Source organism: Mastigoproctus giganteus, chromosome 10, assembly GCF_048544385.1.
Source record: "Mastigoproctus giganteus isolate SK-2022 chromosome 10, ASM4854438v1, whole genome shotgun sequence".
NCBI classification, from domain to species: Eukaryota; Metazoa; Arthropoda; class Arachnida; order Uropygi; family Thelyphonidae; genus Mastigoproctus; species Mastigoproctus giganteus.
This window is the reverse complement of record NC_143584.1, coordinates 151593199-151613631: the sequence shown is the minus strand read 5'-3', so window position 1 is coordinate 151613631 and position 20433 is coordinate 151593199. Positions and strand designations below refer to the sequence as shown.

The 20433-nt window shown below is 41.3% G+C and overlaps 1 protein-coding gene across 3 annotated transcripts in view; it reads right to left on the bottom strand.

Moving 5' to 3' along the window:
- The window catches only part of LOC150079383 (5'-AMP-activated protein kinase subunit gamma-1-like), a 383429-nt gene that overhangs the window by 281595 nt on the left and 81401 nt on the right, over positions 1-20433 (bottom strand). Inside the window, exon 1 of one of the 3 annotated variants that reach the window (XM_090383411.1) lies at positions 14917-15168. The exons of the other annotated variants lie outside the window; for them this stretch is intronic. Within the exon in view, the coding sequence (XP_090239537.1) occupies positions 14917-14934 (18 nt within the window). The 5' untranslated portion in view covers positions 14935-15168. Of the gene's footprint in view, positions 1-14916; positions 15169-20433 lie in introns of those variants that run through there. 3 annotated transcript variants of the gene reach the window in all.

Below are 20433 nucleotides of genomic sequence, written 5' to 3'. Positions count from 1 at the left end.
GTTTTTTATTTATGGTCCGAACCTGGGTCTTAACATCGTAAAGTTTTCTTTTGTCAACTTAATCGCTTGGGTTCTGAACGCCACAATTATCAGCGGAATCGGCAAGTACGTAACATCGCTCAGGGTTACGGTGTGAGGCAAACGTGACCTCGTAAAGGGCGATAACGGCCTCGGTCGTACATTCCGCGTAACTGCAAATAGATACTCTGGCAGGATTCGTAGCGGAAGAGTTGCGCAACCGACAGAGTTGTCGGAGAGAGAGAGAAGAGGAAGGTAATTAAGACGCACGAGGAGGAAAGTGAAGAAGATGAAACAGCGAGAAGACGTGGAGGAATAAGAGAAGTTTGTCCTCGCTGTTTACTCATTCCAGACAAATACTAATGTCGAGATCGAACGAAGCGGATGATGGAAACGTCCCGGCGCACCTGAGAAGACGCTGCCAAGTGAAACCAACTACACCGAGTGGCGATACGGCTCATTAAGGGCACGAAGAAGACTGTCGTGTTCGCTCGTCAAAAAGTGATGTCTACTCGAGAATGATACGAGACATTCCGTTGTCATGGAAACTGAATCTGCGGACATTGTGTGCGGCGGCGGGGGAGGGGGGGTCAAGTTTGTAATAATAACGCGGCGAGGCAGGCAATGTCATTTATCGATTAGTTATGTCCTTATTAACCAACTGTCCGCTAATGAGCATTTTCTGAGTGGGAAAGGAAATCCTGCGTTAACTGGGGGGGGGGTGGGGAGAAGAACTACATAAAAAATATATATATTACGCCGACTTAACCAGTATTGTGGCGTTTCATTTTTCCAGAAAAATGTATGAGGTGAGGAGAAAACTTTGGAGGGAGGAGGGGAAATTAATTTTCGACAATAATTGATCTTCAATTCAAACCGCTTTCGGATACGACGTAACGCAAACAACGGTTTCTATAGCAACGGAACTTTTCGGGCAGCGGCAGAGGCTGCGCTTGGTGCACGCACCCAGGGCAGTGTGTCGCAGATACCTCGCGAGCCTGCGAACGTACGACAAGAGCTTTAAAGATTTACTGGGCACAGGTGCGGACTTACGAAATAAGACAAGCGGGTGTCAAGCCGTGACGTCACGGCCCTATACGAAAATACTCGCGAGAAGTTCTGCAAGCGCGGCTTAAATCGCAAATGCAACTTTGACCTTCGACCTACTTACTCGGATCGAATGTGTTAGCTCCGAGCGGGCCAATTTACTCAGTGCGGGTGACCGTAACGGGGCCCTCGCTATTGAAGAGCGGCGAGATTCCTCTCGAAGGGGCGGTCCATTTAACTGCAGTGGCGTAACGTAGATAATACCGATGACCCAGTTATTTTGGTGACACACGGCACGTGTATGTGTGTACGGCACGTGTGCTTGCGCCTTGTTTTCGAGTTCTGTGGGTTTCGGGGGTAGAATCCGCGCAATACCCGCGGTGAATTGTGAAAGGGAGCCATTCCAGACGAACGATTGCTGAACGCTCCACCTCCGTTGGCTTCCAGCTCGGTCACGTGACTCGGACAAAGATACATTTGTTTGGCCGGGGTAGAAACACGTTACTGTTACGGGTACGAACGGGTAACGAGCCAAATTTGTACAGGGGCACACCGTTGGATCAGCAGTCTTCAAACGAGCGTGAGTGAAAGTAGGCTTACGTGATTTCTGTAATCCACTCTTCGTCGGATATCCAAAAGAACTGTTGCCCTTTTTAAATATTTCCATTTTAATATTCAAATGACAATTTTAAAAGTATTTATTCGAATAACAGCGAACTCGGTTAGCTGCACGAAAAATCCTAGTCACAACAAAGCGAATTATAGAGATGGACGAGTAGGCTGACGTCATATTTTGGTCATAGTCCCCCACAATGCATTGGGACTCAGTAGGCTAAAAAGATGCGAAGTTTTCAATGAAAATCTCTAATATTATAACCGTGCGTTTGTCTTTTCTCATACACAAAGGTAGGGGTATGTAAATATTTGTATACAGAATCTCCTGAGGGGTGGGGAAAGAGAATTTTCGAATTATTTGGGAGGGCTCCTTGACAACTTAGAGCGCAGTATCTGCTACAGCCATTACGCCATTTTCTTTTTAAATAAAAAATGAGCCTCAAATCAGTGTTTCAACCGTCATTATTTGAATTTTCTCCTTTGAGTTCCCTCTGTGGGGGGCCCCCGTACGCGAACACTTTTGTCCAGAGTCCATAAAGTTTTAAACACGTCCGGCAAAAAAACAAAAACACAAGAAGTATCTATGGTGTTTAGGATCAAGCGGCACCACTGATTTCCCACAACCCTCTTGCGTTGAATACAGTAAAGGCCAGATGGTGTGAGTGGAATATAGGGTTGTTGTTCATCTGGCTTCTTAGCCTAGGGAGCCGTGGAACAGCGCCGATCCCTAATTATCGTACCAGGCGCGGAGAACTGGGCCAGGTAGTAGCGATTAGATGCTCTGGCAGGACAAACCTTGGCGTCGTTAGAGCTTACCAGGAAGGGCCAAAAAACCAAAAAAGAAGTTTTTGTTGGAAAGGAGTACGGGAGAGATAGCCTGAGTTAAGGAATATAGGTGAAGGTGAAGAAGGTGGATGACAGAAAGGCTTCCACCAAGAATTTTGAAGTTACGGGTATTGAGGGGTACCCCAGTGGAGGCAACCCACCCTTCACAAGGGGAACTGATAAGAACAGTAAAAGTATTAGGAAGGTAGGGCCCACGGGGGGAGTACAGTCATAAGATTAGGGCACTGTGTGGGGGAAAGGTCGCTAGGACTATCTGAACATTAAAAAATTCCACACTAGCCAAACCAGCTGAAGCTACGGTCAGCAAATCCCACGCTAAGCCACCCAAGGGGGAACATGGTGTCACCAGAGAAAGGGGGATTTCCTGGTCAGGTTATCCTCACTGCGGTCAAGCGTGTGGCAGTACTGTATATATATATAAAAAAAAAAAAAAAAAAAAAAAATAGTCAGGGGACAGACAGGTAAACAAAAACAAATTACATCTTTCCCTCACACACATTTGACCTGGCTCATCCATCTTCTTGCGCACAGACTGGAAAAGCAACCCCCAAATATAACAACTGTGGTCGACGCAGCAAATTGCCATTCGTGTGGGTTGGGATGCTCGAATGCTGGACGCTGATGTGAACAATTGATAAAGGTAGGCGGTCGGACACATCGCAAGGGCTCTGGCGGCACCTGGAAAACGTCAGAATAAGAGGATCGATGAATCCGACCAGTGACAGGAAACAGATCAGTCCGCTAGGCTCTAACATTCTAATGCCATCCCTGTTCGTAGACGACTGCGGAAGTACTGCATTCTTTCCATCCATTGCTTCTTTTGCCTCCGATGCTATTTCATCGTCGTCAGCGTCTGTGCAGCGGTGCAAGCAGAGACAAGAATGGTATTTTGTCATACCAGACCAACATTTGGAATCATAGTATGGGGAGCCATTAGTTACAATAGCCGTTCACCTCTTCTCGTTATTGATGACACGGTGACGGCAAGACATGATTGAAACCATTTCAGGACAGCGCTTTTACCCTTTCTAAGCTCCATCCCAATCGCCATTTTCCAGCCTTACAATAGCTACCCACATACGGCTCTCGTATCCCAACAGTTTCAGTGTGACCCTGAAACACGCAGTCCTCCTTTTGGGTGGAGCAATTTCATTGTCCACCATCTTTGTGATATGAAAATCCTTGCACCTTTCCTGCAATAAATAACGAAGATGTCGCTGTGGTCCATATCTGCATCGTTTGGAAAAAATTTTCATTAAGATTTTCGGATGTAGTTATAAAAATAATGTTTGCGAATTTGCTTTAACTTTTTTTTAATTTCATTATCTGCTATGCAAAGATCAAATTTAAAGCCTAAAGGAAAATGGACTACAACGTCAGAGTAGTTAGCGTATGAATTTAATTTTCAAAGTGAGAACTCATTTTCCATTGTACCTATTCAATCTTTTAATTCAACTTTTTTGTCCACTGAGACAAAATTAATCGTTTTATTCTTCAACAACGCCGAGAAGAACTACGAATTTCAACAAGATCAACTGATAAACACTGCAGGAACAAACCTAACAAAAACTGTGGAGTGGAGCTTATTTTTCCTAACAATAAATCCAATTAACTTTAAGCTTGCAGCTATAATGGACAGAAGACAGCTCTGTCATCATTTTGCCTTTCCAAGTACTGCTGTAACTGATGCAAAGATATTTATAACGCTCACTCAAAGGAGAAATGGAGGATACAGATTCGTCACACTCCAAACCGTTTGTTTTCCACGTTAATAAATAACTGTCTACAGCCACTGCCAACGAATACTCTCATCCAACCTCCACAACACGCAAATCTATCCGGTGGCGTTCACGAATTTACAATTTCGGCTGTGGTATTTTACGTTGCACTCAATTATATTCTTTCAACCAAAGTTCGTTTGTTTAAAATTAGGATTCATTAGTAGACGCAAATTACTACGATGTCCACTGCACCGAGGTGAGAATTCGCATCTTTCTAAGAATGGAGTGGAGAAACCTGAATGCAAAGTCGAAAACAGGCTTAAAGATTGTAAATGGAGTCTTCCTAGCGTCAGGGTTCGCTCGTGCATGTGAGGAGATCTTATTCGGAAGATCCCGAGAGATTACCTGTTTGGGATGTGAACTTCGGCACGAGTAGAAAATGCGGTGCGTTGTCTTTTCAATGTTTCTTTGCCGCATTTCTCATCCCAATGCAGTTTTGTTTTTAAGTTTTTTATTGTAAAATAAATAATTATTTTATTTATAAAATATTGCGTGTTTTGAAGTATCATAGCACACATCAACCATCGTTTTTTAATTAAATTTCTTTTCTTTTTATATAAAAATATTTGTTGTTGGGTTCTAGGCGCATCAACGATTTACTTTTATTTGTTTCGCTGCACATATCATGTGTGTAAATTGTGTGTTCGTGCTCTGCTCGGTTTGCCCCTTTTTCTGGATGAAAAACCCAAGTTTCCGCAAGATGGGACCTTGTTGTCCTCACCTGAGACCTGTTAACTCAGCCACGGAGTGAAAAGAGCCCATAAAAGTTCCCGGCGTTATTGAGGGGTTCGAACCTGTGCCTTTTCCACCCCGGTGAGGGGACAGCGGCGATTACAAACACTATGCTACACGCACTATATCCCAATCTCTTCAGACAAATATTCGATAAATCATCGATAAGACAGCATGGTTCTTCCTCGCCGCCAAAACAAACCACCATCTTTTAGATAAGATGTGTCCGGCTGTCTGTATGATATGCTCCGTAAACTTTTCTTGTTTTGTGTGTTTTTTATTTAAAGTATAAAGTTCCTATTAGTGCCACCACATGTGTGTGTGTGTGTTGACAACTCTATGTCACACCAAAGAGTGTAAATGTGCTGTGAAGAACTGTGAAGCAACAAAAACTCTCGCTAACCGTCGCCCAGGACAAGTTCAGGCAATATTCAGAAAGAAATATCTTGTCGAATAACGGAATCAAGATGGGTTGTTCGTTGGTGATGTAGCCAGGGATTAGAGAAAATCATGAAAATCCATGATCTCCATGTGTTTGGAAGATTGAGAAATGATCTGGTAGGACGTTAATTCCACACCGATGACGAAACGATGGAATCCTACACAGTGGTGCCAACAACAACATACTTTTACCAGCAGGTAAAAAACCCGGCGTACAAATAGATAAGAACCTGAACCGAGGTAGAGATTTCTTGTTTTGACTATTGGGATATCATCTGGTCCCTGCAACAGCAATACCTCACTCAAAGACGAGAGCGAATTCGAAGAAAATTCATCAAATTCTTATGCTATAAAAATGGGCTCATCTTTCGAAACGGTGAATCACTATAGTTTCGATCCAGAATCTTCTCTGTTTGTTCTCGACCATAACTCTTGGACAAACTCCTTCATTATGTCCCGACAATCAATGACCACTCTTTAAAAATTCAAAGGAGGATGAGCGGTTATTGATTTACACTTATTCTCCATGCCAGAGTCCATTGCACGCATGTCAAAGCACGTTGGATCATGACGCAAGGCACTGTAACAGCTAATCCATGTCGTACTTCCCTCTAAGGTCATTTGCGTATCGTCATTGGCGCGCAGTCATGTTAAAGCTGTTGTGTTGTTCAAGGCGGTGTCATGTTTCTATCGCTTGATGGAACAAGATCTCAGTTTCGAAGGAACTGGTTCCAGTTCCATGACAACGCTAGGCCCACTCAGGCTTGATTATCAGAGTTTTTAGCAAAGCGAGAGATTTTGGAGATACATTAGCTCTTCCCATAAGATATCTTCCCCGAATTAATCCTTGTTTCCAAAAATCAAATAAACGCTGACAAGACAATGATTTGACAGTGTAGAAGACACAAAGTCACGTTAAAAGAAATGTGACAAAAGAAGTGGTGGCGGGCAGTTTAAATGCTTTTAAAAATGTTTCTAACTGATCCTTGGGCCAATACACATCTGTGAGCGATTTCACACAGTTGCACAAGGGCAATACTTTGAAAAGATTAAAAGTTTTATTTTCGATTCTAACGTCTGGTTTTTCCTTTAAATTGACGCAGTCCTGGAACTTAATTCTCAAACATTGCGTTACTCTTTTAGTGAGATCATCCAATTTCTTTAAAGTCAGCTTATACAACATTCCCATCTTTTGTCTCACTACGATTTTGGAATATTTTATTGTGTTTTTTGTTATATAACCAGCATGAAATATTATATAAATATTCTTTCAGTTTCAGAAAAAATTAAACTGCCACAATTGGCGATTTTTCAAGATCACCGAGAACGGGTTATCCGTTTATCGCTGTAGCCACTGGTGAACGCTGTGTGCAGTGATAACAATGACAACAGAGCATTTGATGTCATTGGACGTGAGATGAATAACGGTCAGAAGGTCTGCTTTTACGGATCGGAATTAAATAGACTTGTACGAGCCCAGATGGATGAAAAACCTAGAATAAACAGGTTGAGCAATTGGGTAAGGTCACAAAGATATTTTGCCTTTAAAAGCAGCTTCCCTGCAGAGCAACAAGGAATGATTTCGACTCGAACAGTCCAACGATTAACCATCCTTGCGATCTTTTCAAAGAGGGATGTTAGAATTCCTTCTGGACACAGTGAAGGGTTATATAATCCAAGTTTTATCATTAAGCTTGAAGACAGCTATGCAAAATTAGTAAACATTCTGATTTCAGGTTTTCTTTTCTCCAAGAAATTAATTTTTTGCAATTCCTTTAAGCATAATATTTTGTCTTCTTATCTCTTCATCCTCTTTAATATCAGGCAGTTGTCCCTAAAGTACCGCCCTCGTGTGTAGCACAACTTGTATAATCATCGTCTTCCACCGAAGAATTTTAAATGGGTCTTTTCACAATGTGGTTGAGTTAAGTCTGTCTCAGGCAAGGGTAGCGTGGTTTTTCATCCACCAAACAGTAAATCAACCACAGAACACACGCAATTTTTACAGACATATTATAAACGGTGCAATATATAGTCTAAGTTGCTGATGCATCTTAAACCCAACATAACATCCCTAAACTAACAACGCAACGGCAAGATCGCGTACATATTGGTGCTATTCATTAAAATTGGACTGACAGTTCTGAGCAAATTCCAAGCGCGTTCTACGTTTTATATTCCCTGATGGCCAACTTAAATTCGGATCGGTGCCAGCATTGCGTTTGCTTGGTTTTCTTAGCTCATATCCTCAGCGTTTACTACAACGAGAGCCGTACCTGTAGTTGTCGAATTAAAGTAAATAAACATAAGAGAACGCCTATATAAAACTTCCTGTAGATTATTTTCGATTTATTAAATTACAGGAATGCAAATGTCTTCATTAACGGAACTGCTGGAAATGTCCGTTCCGCTTAAATTTTCCCACAACTTAACACACAAGTGAACCTTAAAGCATTGCTATTATTAAGCGCAAGAAGTGTTTGGTTTTTTTTTTTTTTTTGAGTCCAATGGGAGATTTGTAGTCCAAATAATGGCTTTAGTTTTCATCCAAGTTCGTAGGTCAACATCCGTGGATGGTGACCTTGGCTTTCGCCCAAACTCCGATTGCTGCAACCTTTTATTGCGTGATCGGACTTCAACTGCGTTTATGTCCTCGCGATTTCCTGTTAAGTAAACAAGAATTAGGTCAGTACTCATCGGTAGGCAAAACATGCACGCAGCTGGCAATCACGATAATTTTAGTACCTCAGATAATACAGGTGTGTTTAGAGATTGTAATCCTGGAGGAAACAGAGAAAACTACCAGGCCAAGCAGTTTGTTATGAAGGTAATTACCGCCAGAGGGAGAGTAGTTGCTTCAGATATGAACCTCAAAAGAATGGTTAGAACACACGTTTCAATGACAGTTTCTTGTTGGTGCGCTTTAAAATTCAAACTACGCCGGAAAAGATGGCCAACAGACTTTGGCCATCTTTTCCAGTATGGTTGGTTTTCTTGCTGCTATCTTCTTTATCGAAAATGCCATTGCGAAATAAGTTCAACTGTTATTTGAAAGTTGAACCTCTTTTCTAAGGAGAAGAAAAGGAAATTCTTGAACTCATACAATCGTAAACCAAAGCTGTCGACTGTGGACGCAAGTGTAACCACCCCCAACTAACATTCCAGTCGCGAGCTTTCTCTTCCACATCGTCAGGAGCTCAAATTATCCTTCGCGTGTCACTCTGACAAAGCGTGACACTCGGCGTCTCGCTTGTCTTCGCTCGTTCCGTCAGCTGACCCTCTCCCACCCATCCGCGATATCCTTCCGGCACGAGACACGTGACCGTTTTTCAGGTCGATCAACGTTTCTTAGAGGCTTGCTGAAACACGATCGTTGGAGCTCTGGAGTTCGTTTATTGTAGTCCGTGTTTCCATTTTTAAATTTTGATCCGCTGGGCGATCTGCGCATTTTTCAATCTCCGGGTTACAATGGCTTGTCCGGGTCATTGAGAGACAAAACAAATTCAGTATTAAGGAAATGTAGGGCAATTCCAGCAACTTCGACCTTGCTAAAGGCGAGTAGAGAGTTCTCCTACGGTAGGAGAACTCCTGTAGGTAGCGCAGTTATTGTAAACATGTCGCTAATGGAAATACCACCGCCAGCAGAAATGACACAGTTGAAAAATGACGCGTTATGTAGAATCCAACGTGTACTGGGAATATGAATAGAAGCCTTTGATGGAGTGCCAAGTTTTGGAAAGTGACTCAATGAGTGGTGGGGATAGTGACACGGACGGAACCTCAGAAATGAATTTTGCATTTAAGGTTAAACGACAGTCGCCTGCGAATAGATGTGTGTAATGTGTTGACGAAGGGTCGCGGTTAGCTAAGGGTGGACGTAAATAGTTACCGCCCTCGACAAATTTGGAGCAGCAATTAACAATCGAAGTGTGCGTGCGCGTGTTCTTGAAGTGTCACGCATGACCTCCTTCGAAAGAAGCTACAAGTGTGCGTTAATGTATCTTTCGGTGACAGTGGATTTCGAAAGAGGATTGATGGTAGGGGTCAGGCCAGAACGAAAGTCATTCTGGCGATTGATCGTTTTAAAAATTGTTTTCGTCGTAGCTACGTGATGATTGGTTGCAATGTCTCGCCCTAAAGCAGAATTTTGAACACGTGGAAGATGACGTCAGCTCCCTATTTCGAAATAACTGTTGGGTTTGAACAGTTTGAATTTTAGTGATCCTAGCAAGGAAGGCTGTTGACGTCACAAACAATTTTGCTATCGTTACGAGTTCATCAGAAGGCAGATCGCGTGGTCTGTTGTTGCTGTAGGGTTTCAGGTACATCAGCAACTTAAGCCATCACTGCATGTAATATATCTGTAAATTGAGTGTGTTCTGTGGTTCGTCTGCTATAGGAGAAACCAGAGTTTTCTGGAGAAAAAAACTATACTACCTTCGGTGAGACCGACTAGCTCAGCCACGTTGTGAAAAAGGCCCATAAAAATTCCTGGCGTCATCAACGGGATTTCGAACTCGGGTCTTTTCAATTCTGCTACCCCCAAGAGCTGTTGTATGAGAAACTTCACCCCTCGCTTTCTGCTTAACATCGTGAAATTGTAAAATCCATCTGCGACTCACTTATGGATCGATTACTGATTGCAACCAGCGCTATGAGAAACAGATCAGAGACTTAGGGATTGCTTAATTCGTTATATTTCTACACTGGCAGTGAGTTAAAGTCTCTCAGAAAACATCACCTAATCTTTCTTCTGTGAACCCGTAGCATTAGCAGATCAAGGCACCAGGAATCGGTGGAGTCTATCCAATTCTAGAATTAGCAGCGAAAAAGATGATTAAGTTTTGAAGGCATGTATTATTCAGGGCAACTCACAACAGATTGTAGATGTGCAAATGTCACAAGGTGAAGTGGGTAATTACAGATCTGTAAGCTTCACTTCTCTTCCGGGGAAAATGATGCAGCGTTATCTAAACAGGAATGCAATTATACGAGAAATCATAGCATGGATTTGTTCAGAGGAGAGTTACGGTTTTAATAGCCAATCTGATTGGATACTGTGAGGCAGTAACAAAGGAAATGGATGCAAAAAGTAATTTTGATATCATATAATTGGATTTCAGGAAGGCTGTCGATGCTGTTGCACGTAAAAGACTGCTGTACAGATTGGAGCAAAATGGAATTAAGGGCAAATTAACGCTGTGGATAAAGGGATAGTTGAGTGGGAGAAGACAGAGAGTGGTAATCAATGTACACTGCTCTTCCTGGACTAATGTTATTAGTGGAGTACCCCAGAGTTCAGTGTTGGGTCCATTGCTGTTTTCCGTATTCATTAATGATATTGATGAAGGTATACCAGGCTTAACGTCTGTTTTCAGATGATACAAAGGTTAGCAGGTTTGTTAATGACAGGAATGATGGTATACCACTTCAACAGGATCTTGAAAAGTTGGATAGATGGACTGAGAAATGGCAACGGAAGTTTAACATTGACAAATCAAGGTAGAGAATATTGGTAGCAATAATTCCAGGATGACACACCAACTGTGTGGTACTACACGCCCTTTCCAGGAAAGTCAAAAATGAAAAGACTTGGGGGATAATTGTGGAGTCAGATATGGAGTTTTCTGAGCAGTGCAGACAGGCTGTTCATGGGGTTTTGTCACTACTGCAATTCGCTAGCAGGGATAAGAAAGTGTTTATCCCATTGTATAAGACTATGGTCAGGTCACATCTGGAGTACTGTATACAGGTCTGGAAGCCTCATTTTAGGATGTAGAGCTGCTGGAAAGGGTGTTCAGGAGGGCAACGAGACTGGTGAGGGGAACGAAAGGGTCGTCTTACCAAGGAAGGCTTCGGTTCTGAAAATTGCAGCGTTTGAAAACTAGGCGCCTGCGAGGTGATCTGATTGTGGTGCATAAGGCCTTGAATGGTTTGAGCATGCTCAATGCTGATGGCTCCTTATTCTTTCTTGGACTACGAACATAAGTGGACATACGTGCCCTTATGTGCATCTAAATTGAAAAGTCTGGTTGAAAAGGATGGTTGAAAGCCAGATGTGCGAAGATTTTATTTCAGCCAGAGAATAACTGATTGTTGGAACAAATTTTTCATCTAGTACTCTGGAAGTGGAGTGTTTGAATAACTTTAAAGATGTTGTTGTTGTGGATTTTAGGAGCATCAGCGAATCAGGCTATATTTCTCCATGTATATTGTCTATAAATTGCTTGTGTTCTGAGATCGATTTTATGTTTGCTGGACGAAAAACCCGAGTTTCAGTCAGAAAACCATGCTGCCCTCGCCTGAGACCGACCAACTCAGCCATGTTGTGAAAAGAGCCCATAAAAATTCCTCACATCATTGACGCGACTCGAACTCAGGTCTTTTCCATCCGGTGTGGGGAGGACGGTGATCCTATCAACTGCGCTACCCACGAGAGCTACCTAAAGATGAATGGCACAAATTATTTGAAGGGATGAACAGATGATGTGGGCGGTTTTTTTGACTGATGCTGTATGAGCTTGCTTTATTTTGCCAGTACTATTATTAATTGTGAAACTTGAGGAGTGGGCAAATGAAAACCAATAACCAAACAATGGAATTTGCTCTCATGTATTCATTCTTTGTTGCTCTGCGGATAATATAAATCCCGTAACTCTTAGTTGACACAAGTGGGAGCCACTTGAAGACTAAATCAATCTTGCTTTTTGATAATCCGGAAACTTGGAATAACGGTGCGATGTTTCAAACTTCAATTAGTCTTCCCTTCGTTGTATTTCTGTCCAAGAGTCATCCTGAGCTCCTCGTCAAATCTTAAGCCGTATCTATGCAGTGACCTTAATCCTCCACTCTAAAAATATCTTAATAATAATCTTCTTGTTAAAGAAGTCCAACAACAGTTTCCCCTCGGTAAGCCAACCGCTTCGTGTTAAGCATCGGCAGTCGTGTGGGATTTTCCTGTTTTCTGCTATCGCTAATCCTCTGCCCTACCCACAAGAAATTCACAAAGGGCATATCTCCCCTTCCCCTTTGATTCTAGATACCCAAACAGATCGACAGAGCTGAATCAGGCTTTTTTCCATACGACTTGAATGACATACAAATCGATATGACTTACAATTCATAAATATAACTTAAAAATCGATAAATTTACAATGGATCTGTTTCTTTTTGTTGCGAAAGTAGCCATTTAACTTAATCACCATACAAAGAACATGGATGCACCAAAACCTACAGAAAACGAATGGAACTGCAAAAAGAGCCATTTCCATTAAGGTCAAACATGTCTGGTAAACAAGACGAAGCAGATCTGTAATGGCGACTTCTACCCCTTCCATCCTCTAGTTCCAAAATAAACACTTATAAGATGACGACTTGTCTCGCGAGTGGCAGATGCTAAGACCACCAACCACTTCATCTTTTAAGAAGCACCACTGCCTGTTACGCTCACCACAAACACCAAAATGTCTGCCTCTGTGAAACTTGGGTTCCGATACTGGATTACAGAGAGTAATGTATACAGTGCAGGTCAGTGCTTTCTCCTCCTCCTCCTCCTCCTCCGACTCCTTGTGTAACGTTCGATGTAGGCCACGTGACTTGCTTCAGCTCTGCTTGGGAAAATAGTCTGCCGTTAGAGAGTAGCGGTGCCTCGTGGAATCGACCTTCAGTTCATTCAATGAGCGATCGACGCCACAATGTACTGTACTTCATTACCTCTCTCATTTCCTCTTTCCTTCGTATGGTTTCCTTCTCCTCATCGTCTGCGTGAGTATTTATTCTCATTCCCTCCACGTCTGTTTTCGTGATACGCAAAAGTAAGACAGCTCTATCATCTCCTGAGTATTTTTAAATTCGTCATTATGAAGTGCAAAAGAAAGAAAACAATGTAACAGCACTTTTAACAATCGAGAACGTGCGCATCTGACGACAATGGAAATCCTAATGAACGAAACAATGTAACTCTGAAAGCTCTTTCAACAATCAAGAACGTGCACATCTGACAACAATGGAGAGATAATAAAAAAAAAACAAAGCAGACGTTAGAAGCTACAGCAGTTGGACTGAGTTAAGGATAAGAGTATAATTAGTCTAGTGGCAAACGTACAAAAACAGTTCTCTCGAGATAAATGACTTGGCCTTAGTTTTTCTCCTACGTCATGTTGATTACCACACATGATGTAGGGAAAAATATTTAAAAATACGGATCCACCCTTTTCGATGTAGTAATAAAGAAAAATAAAAGCGAGTAATCGCTAAAATAGGAATACTAAAGACACGCATTAGAGCATTTTTTTTTCTCTTACAGACTTTCTTAGGTCGTCTGAAAGTGGTATCGATTGATGCGATGCATCTAGTTTCACATTCGCACTACGAATGATTTATGAACCGAAGAAAATCGATGCCCAAGCGACCTCAATACTGAAACAGAAGTATTGGAGTGATGTCGGTCTGCAATTCGTCACGCATTTTAATTACGGAGTCATCACCGAATCCCCCACTTCACTCCAGTCGCCGTTTCAATAATTAACAATTACCAAATTCCTCGGAGAAAAGGAATCAACACATTTTAGATAAATAACAATTCCATGAGAAGATGTTGAGTAGAAGTAGCGATTATTTGGCTACTCTTTGACGAAAGATGAAATATCGTAAAGTAAATTACTGTAATCTGGGTTGTGAGGGCCGGTTTGTAGTTCGGAAACCGATCTTATGATAAACAAAGGACAAAGAGTGGTGTTGTTAAACACCTCGGATTAATCCAACTTCTTTGGATGTTGAAGTTCAAGAAGAGGTAAAAGCAAAAGTCGATAAAAGGAGCTGGGAAAACTGTTTTTAAAGGGGCCTATTATTTCAGATGGGGGGAAGGCCTAAGAAGGAAAATGATACACCAGAATTTGACCAATATCTATCCTTTTGAATGGAAGATTTATTATTTTTTTTTCATGGCATCCCATATAAGCAGTCAATTCATATTACGAATGTGTAGTCTGGTAGGTAAGACTACATGACCAGTGACGTCATGCGCATATAGTGACGAGCGAGGAGAATTATTAGGGAGGAATGCCCTTAAGGATATTTGTATTTATTCGAATTTACGGGTTGTCTCTATCAGCGTCTGCACTAATTAGAAGGAGCTTCCTTTCGCACGTGCTAGCAGCACTTCCAAGTGGTTTTTCTTTACACGCACACAATAATTGGAGTTGTGAGTGAAGTCTACAGCCAGGATTACTCCACTAACAAAAGATGCTTTCGATAGGATATTAAGCGCGTTTTCGGTTTGTATAACGATATTACATTATCGATTCCCCTTCCTCCTCCCCTTAAAGAACGCTGCCCCGCAACACCTTCCAATTGAGAACAATATTTTTAGCATCAACAACGTTGTGCTCAATGAGCTCAGCATCCAATATCTGCGGAAACATAGCAACACACTTACCTCCGACTCTGTTGGCATGGTGACCGTTCTCTAGGCAACTACAGTAGACAAATCCTTACAATAACCAGCAGAAGCGTGGCCACGACCTCCAACCACGCGCGATCAACACCATGTGCTCGCACTGGGACTCCAAGCACGCGTTTTGTCCTCCTTGTGCGTGCGTGCGTGTGTCTGTTCAAAGCACGAGCTGCGCGGACTGAGGAGGTGAACAGATAACGTCTTCGAGAGTAGCGAGTTTCTCCTCTTACGATGTGTCTGTGTGTGCGCGCGCGATGCTTCGTGCGTACTATGGCAGGAGGACGCACCAACGCAGATGCACGTGGGGGCTGCTAATAAAACTGTCGGTGGCACTCCTCCAATGCAGCCATTTCGGGTCTTTCAGCCAACCCAGGTAGCGTCGTCGGAACCGAATGATGTCGCAGTGCTTCTGTTCATCTGCATTTTATAAAACGAAAAACCAAAGATGTCTAAAGTCTGATAAGTTTCGATCGAGGTCGCCACAAGTTAATTAAGGGACCATCATAAGAGATCTGACTGTAAATTGTATCTTTTAATGGTCTGAATCTGCTTTTAGAATCCTTAGAAAGCTTCTTCTACTCATTTGGTCTCTGGTAACGGACACTTTCTTCCATTTGCCATCGCCCTTGTTGCTACAACAACGTATGTTTTCTTTTCTTTCTAAAAAATCTGGATTTTTCAACCCTGAAACACAAACCAGCCATAGAACACAATTTAATACTGACAATCCACCTTTGTTTCTTTCGTTACACAATACAGTATACGCATGTTCCATAAGTTGGTCAAAGATCGCAAAACTCATTGGTAAACGACGAAAGATTTTATTTTATTAATTTACTATTTAAAAAAAAAAAAAAAAAACAGAATTCATTTACTCATTCTTTTCAAGGAATAGGGGTTTACTCGTTAAGTATCTGTTCGAATCCGTGCTAATAATTCTTCCATAATAATAAATTAATATTATTTTTATTATTTTAATAAAAATCATTTCGATTTTAGGCATTTAACTTAATGTAAATATGTAGTGCCATCTAGTGGCAACAAATTGAAGCATAGATAAATCCTAAATGAGATTATTGTCCCGTGATATTTTTATTTTATTTATTTAATTATTTTAAATACACGAGGTCATTTGCAAAGCGCAATAGGAGTTCATGACTGAGAGTCTAAACATGTGGTTTATTCGCGATAATAAAAAAGAAGTCTCATGGACAGTTTCTGATTTGTTTATAAGTTTTGTGGATATTATCAGCATATTAATAAACATTTCGACCATAATTTCTCACGTGAATTAATAATCAAAATCAAGATGATTAATAGGATCGTAATTTTAACCAACCGACAAATTAAAATTTAATATTCTCATACGTGAAATCAATAAATTAATAATTATCCAGCTAAAAGACTTTCTCATCATCACTAGCATCTTTAAAATAATGATCTACAACTTTGGAAGTATACTGGTGGACAAAAGTTAAAGTGCGAATGCTTTATCCACTTCAATAAGCTTGGAAAAGCCTAAAATTAAAGCCCCACCAGGTGAAATTCCTCAAGTTTAAGATCTTGCATTAAAACATTGCTGCCACTTCTCTGAAGTCTGTCCAAGTCATCCTGAAGAAGCGCTGCTGGGCACTCATCATTAACGACTCTGCCAATATTTACGTCGTCTGCAAATTTTGACATCACGCTTTTTATTCGTGTCGATGTCATTTATAAACAGGAGAAACGACTGTGGTTCAAGAACCGATCCTTGAAGGACCCCACTCTTGAAGTTACATTAATCTGAAGAATATCCATTAATCAGAACCTTCTGCCACCCAGCAATCCATCTTAGAATCTTACCAGTGATCTCAACCTGTTCAAGCTTATACAGTAACCTCTCATGAGGGATCGAGTCAAATTTTTCGCTGAAATCCAAATAAACTATGTCGAAATTGTTCCCCAAATCCAGCTCAAGAGTAACTGTGCCAAAATAGCCTACTAAGTTAGTTAAGCGTGATTTGCCCTTAACAAAGCCATGTCGTATGCCTTTAAAATACTATATTAATCTAAATGTCCCTGAATTTCTCTCTTAATCACTGCCTCTAAGATTTTTCCTACCACTGAAGTCAGACTAACCGGTGTGTAGTTACCAACTTCACTCCTAGAACCCGCTTTTATGTATTGGCGATACACTGGCACTTCTCCAATCCAAAGGAATCCCCCCCTAAGTCCAAAGATGCCCTCATAATTAACTCCAATGGTTCAATACACTTCCTCGCGCTCTCCCTCAAAACTACAGGGTATATGCTATAAACTTCGAAAGCCTTAGTTACCTTTATGCTCAAAAGTTTTTCTAATAAACAATTATCTGTAATTACGATATCACTTATTTCATATGGCTCAGCCTTACTCGCACAGCCCCTTCTTAGCACAAAGGGTCTTTCGTCAGTAAAGACCGATGTAAAGTACCTGTTCAATTCATCCGCAACATCAGCTGGGTTGTCCAAGACCCAGCTGATGTTTCCCACACCCAGCGCACAATCTGATTTGCTTTTATCTTCTCTGTATTCACATAAATGAAAAATTCCTTGTCCCCATTCTTTGCTCTCTTAGCCAATTCTTGCAACCCACTCAAACTATCACTGAAGAAAACGTGTGTAGTTACCAACTTCACTCCTAGAACCCGCTTTTATGTATTGGCGATACACTGGCACTTCTCCAATCCAAAGGAATCCCCCCCTAAGTCCAAAGATGCCCTCATAATTAACGTTAATTTCAAATTGGGAAGTTGGCTTCGTCCACCACTCTTTTCAGATGGTGCTCCACCTGGTTATTGTTTATTCAGATCTTTTCAGACAAAACAGTTATCGGCAAACTGTTCCTACCAGTAATTTGTAATTAGTATTTTGCGAAGAACATTCACGTGTTTAAAAATAAGTTCGGTAGTTTTAAACGGTCTTATGAAAACACAAAACTAAAAGTAAATTCATTTATGTGGCGCCATCTCGCGGCTGTTAAAGCAGATCGAATATTTCTGCAGCCTTCTCAGACGTTATACAATGTCGACTATTTGCAGCAGCGCCACCTACCGATCATAACCCATTTAGTTGTTTATATTACGTATTCTATAAATAAATACTTCCGAATATACTAAGCTGTAAATAAATGCTTGGCACGTTCGTGCTTTACGCGTCAGGGCAGGGCATACGTACACGGAATTAAAGACAGCTCGTGCTTACCCTGGTCCCCAGTCACCACACGCGCCTTTATTTACATGTATCAGAACGCTGCCAATAACGCAGCAACCGAGAAGAGTTCGAGTCCTTTATCGCGGTACACGAGTACATACCTAAAGATTTGCGATAGACGATTTTTAGATACACCTCGTTCTCTGCGATTGTCCAGGGTACCATCTTGGTGGCTACACTGAGCTATGTCCTATTTTGGAACTTGCCACGAAATCCTAGCAAATTAAACAGCTGAAAGTCATTATTTGAGAACCCACTCGCGTTAATGTAATGATTATTACTGTCATCGCATCCGAATAACTTCCGCGAATGCTTTAGCGTCAAACCAAAAGATGGGATCATTAACGCTGATGACGCCATCAGCGTTTACCCTCCCCCCCCCCACCACCACCAAAAAAGAAAGTTGGAAAAGACTCATAACAGAACATATGATTTGTGTTTTAATCATTTGCTTAGAGATTAAGGTAGAAAGAAGATAAGCTGTGGTCTGAAATGTCATCTGGAGCTCATTCGAGGACATCGTTATCAATGAAGCATTTTGTTATAATACGAGAAATGTGGCGTTAATATTTCTTGAAAAAATTAAGAGAGTGGGAAGTAGGGATGTTGTCCCTACAAAAGAAGAAAAAGGGATTTGACTTCGTAGTTTTCACTTTCAAATGATTTCACGACTTAGCTGCGCAGATCTGACTTTCTAAGGATTTAGAACGTTCAAGATTTGACTTTCTAGCGACTCCATGATTTAGCCACGAAGTTTTGACTTTCAAACGATTTCCTGATTTGACTTAACTTTACAGTTTTGACTTGAAAGTGATTCAATGATTTAACTTCGCAGTTTTGACTTGAAAATGATTCAACTTAAATTTACAGTTTTGACTCCCAAATGGTTCTATGATCGGATTTCGATGTTTGGATTAATTTTGAAATTAACCACTCTTTTATCACGTGGATAATACAAGTTTAGCTTATTAATTAAGCGCTTTTGACTCAATTCTTAACTTATAGGTGAAGCTTCAGGATCTTTGCCGCCATAGCCGAGTGGTTTCGGATCCTATCATTAGATTGGATCCGAAAAGGATCCTTGCTGTTGTTTTTGTTGTAACAGGGTTTTAGGAGCATTGACAACTAAGCCCATATATACTGTTTGTAAATTGCGTGTATTCTGTGGTCGATTTTCTGTTTTCTGGACGAAAAACCAGAGTTTCCGGGAGAAAAAACCATGCTACCCTCGCCTGGGACCGACTAATTCAGCCACGTTGTGAAAAAGGCCCATAAAAATTCCTCTCGTCATCGACAGGACTCGAACCCAGGTCTTTTCCACCCAGTGGGGGAGGACGGCGATTCTATCTGCTGTCTATCCACGAGGGCCCAACTTTTGTAGTTCCAGGAAAGTCTCGACTGGCAGAAGGTATGCTGGCGTGATGAATTGCACTTTCATTTTGGAAAAATGTCCTCATAAATAAACAATATTAATAGCAAATAATTTAAATAAATAAATTACATTTCTTAGACAGAAAAACGTTGTTTATAGTCTAAGTTTTCAGCACTTTCCATATAGTGCGGAAGAAGGCCGATTATAACCACCAACGTGCCAGAGGCGAGGGGAAAGGGCTGAAAGAGAGTGGAGGGGACTAAGCGAGAAAATAAAGTTTATTTTTTAATAAAAAGGTATCACTATCACTTACCTCGTTCTTTAAGTTTGATCGTTAATAATGAAATACTAGTTTATTCTCTTAATTCTAACGATAATTAAAATTTAATCGGGCAATTTTTATTTTCTTTTATAAACTAGCACTTCTAATTACTGGCACGTGCGTGTAGCATACACACTATGTGTGTATGCTACACGCACACGTTTTAGAGAAGTTAACGTCTTTCTGTCAACAATTTTGTTGACAGTCAGAGTACTCGACAAAAAAGGAAGCCCGAAAGGAATCTAGTCAATGTATGTAGGATCGCAGGAGACGTTATTTTTCCTTCTTCCACGCATCCTTAAAGGCTTCTGCAGACTTCTTGCGAGAGATTTGTTTGTTCTCACAATTAGTGAGAGCACGTGGAAACTTGGCCACAAGTTTCCGGACGCAGGCTGCGTAATGTGTTGTCGATATCGCGCGTACATTAGACCTAGGGAGTGATACGGAAGGGGAGGTGGAAGAAGGGGGGGCAAGAGCGTGATGGATGGAGATATCAGGTGATGTTCAAGTACTTTCGCTCTTCTCAAGAGAGCAGTCACAAACAAGCTTGAAATGCTATCAGCAGCTACCCCTTC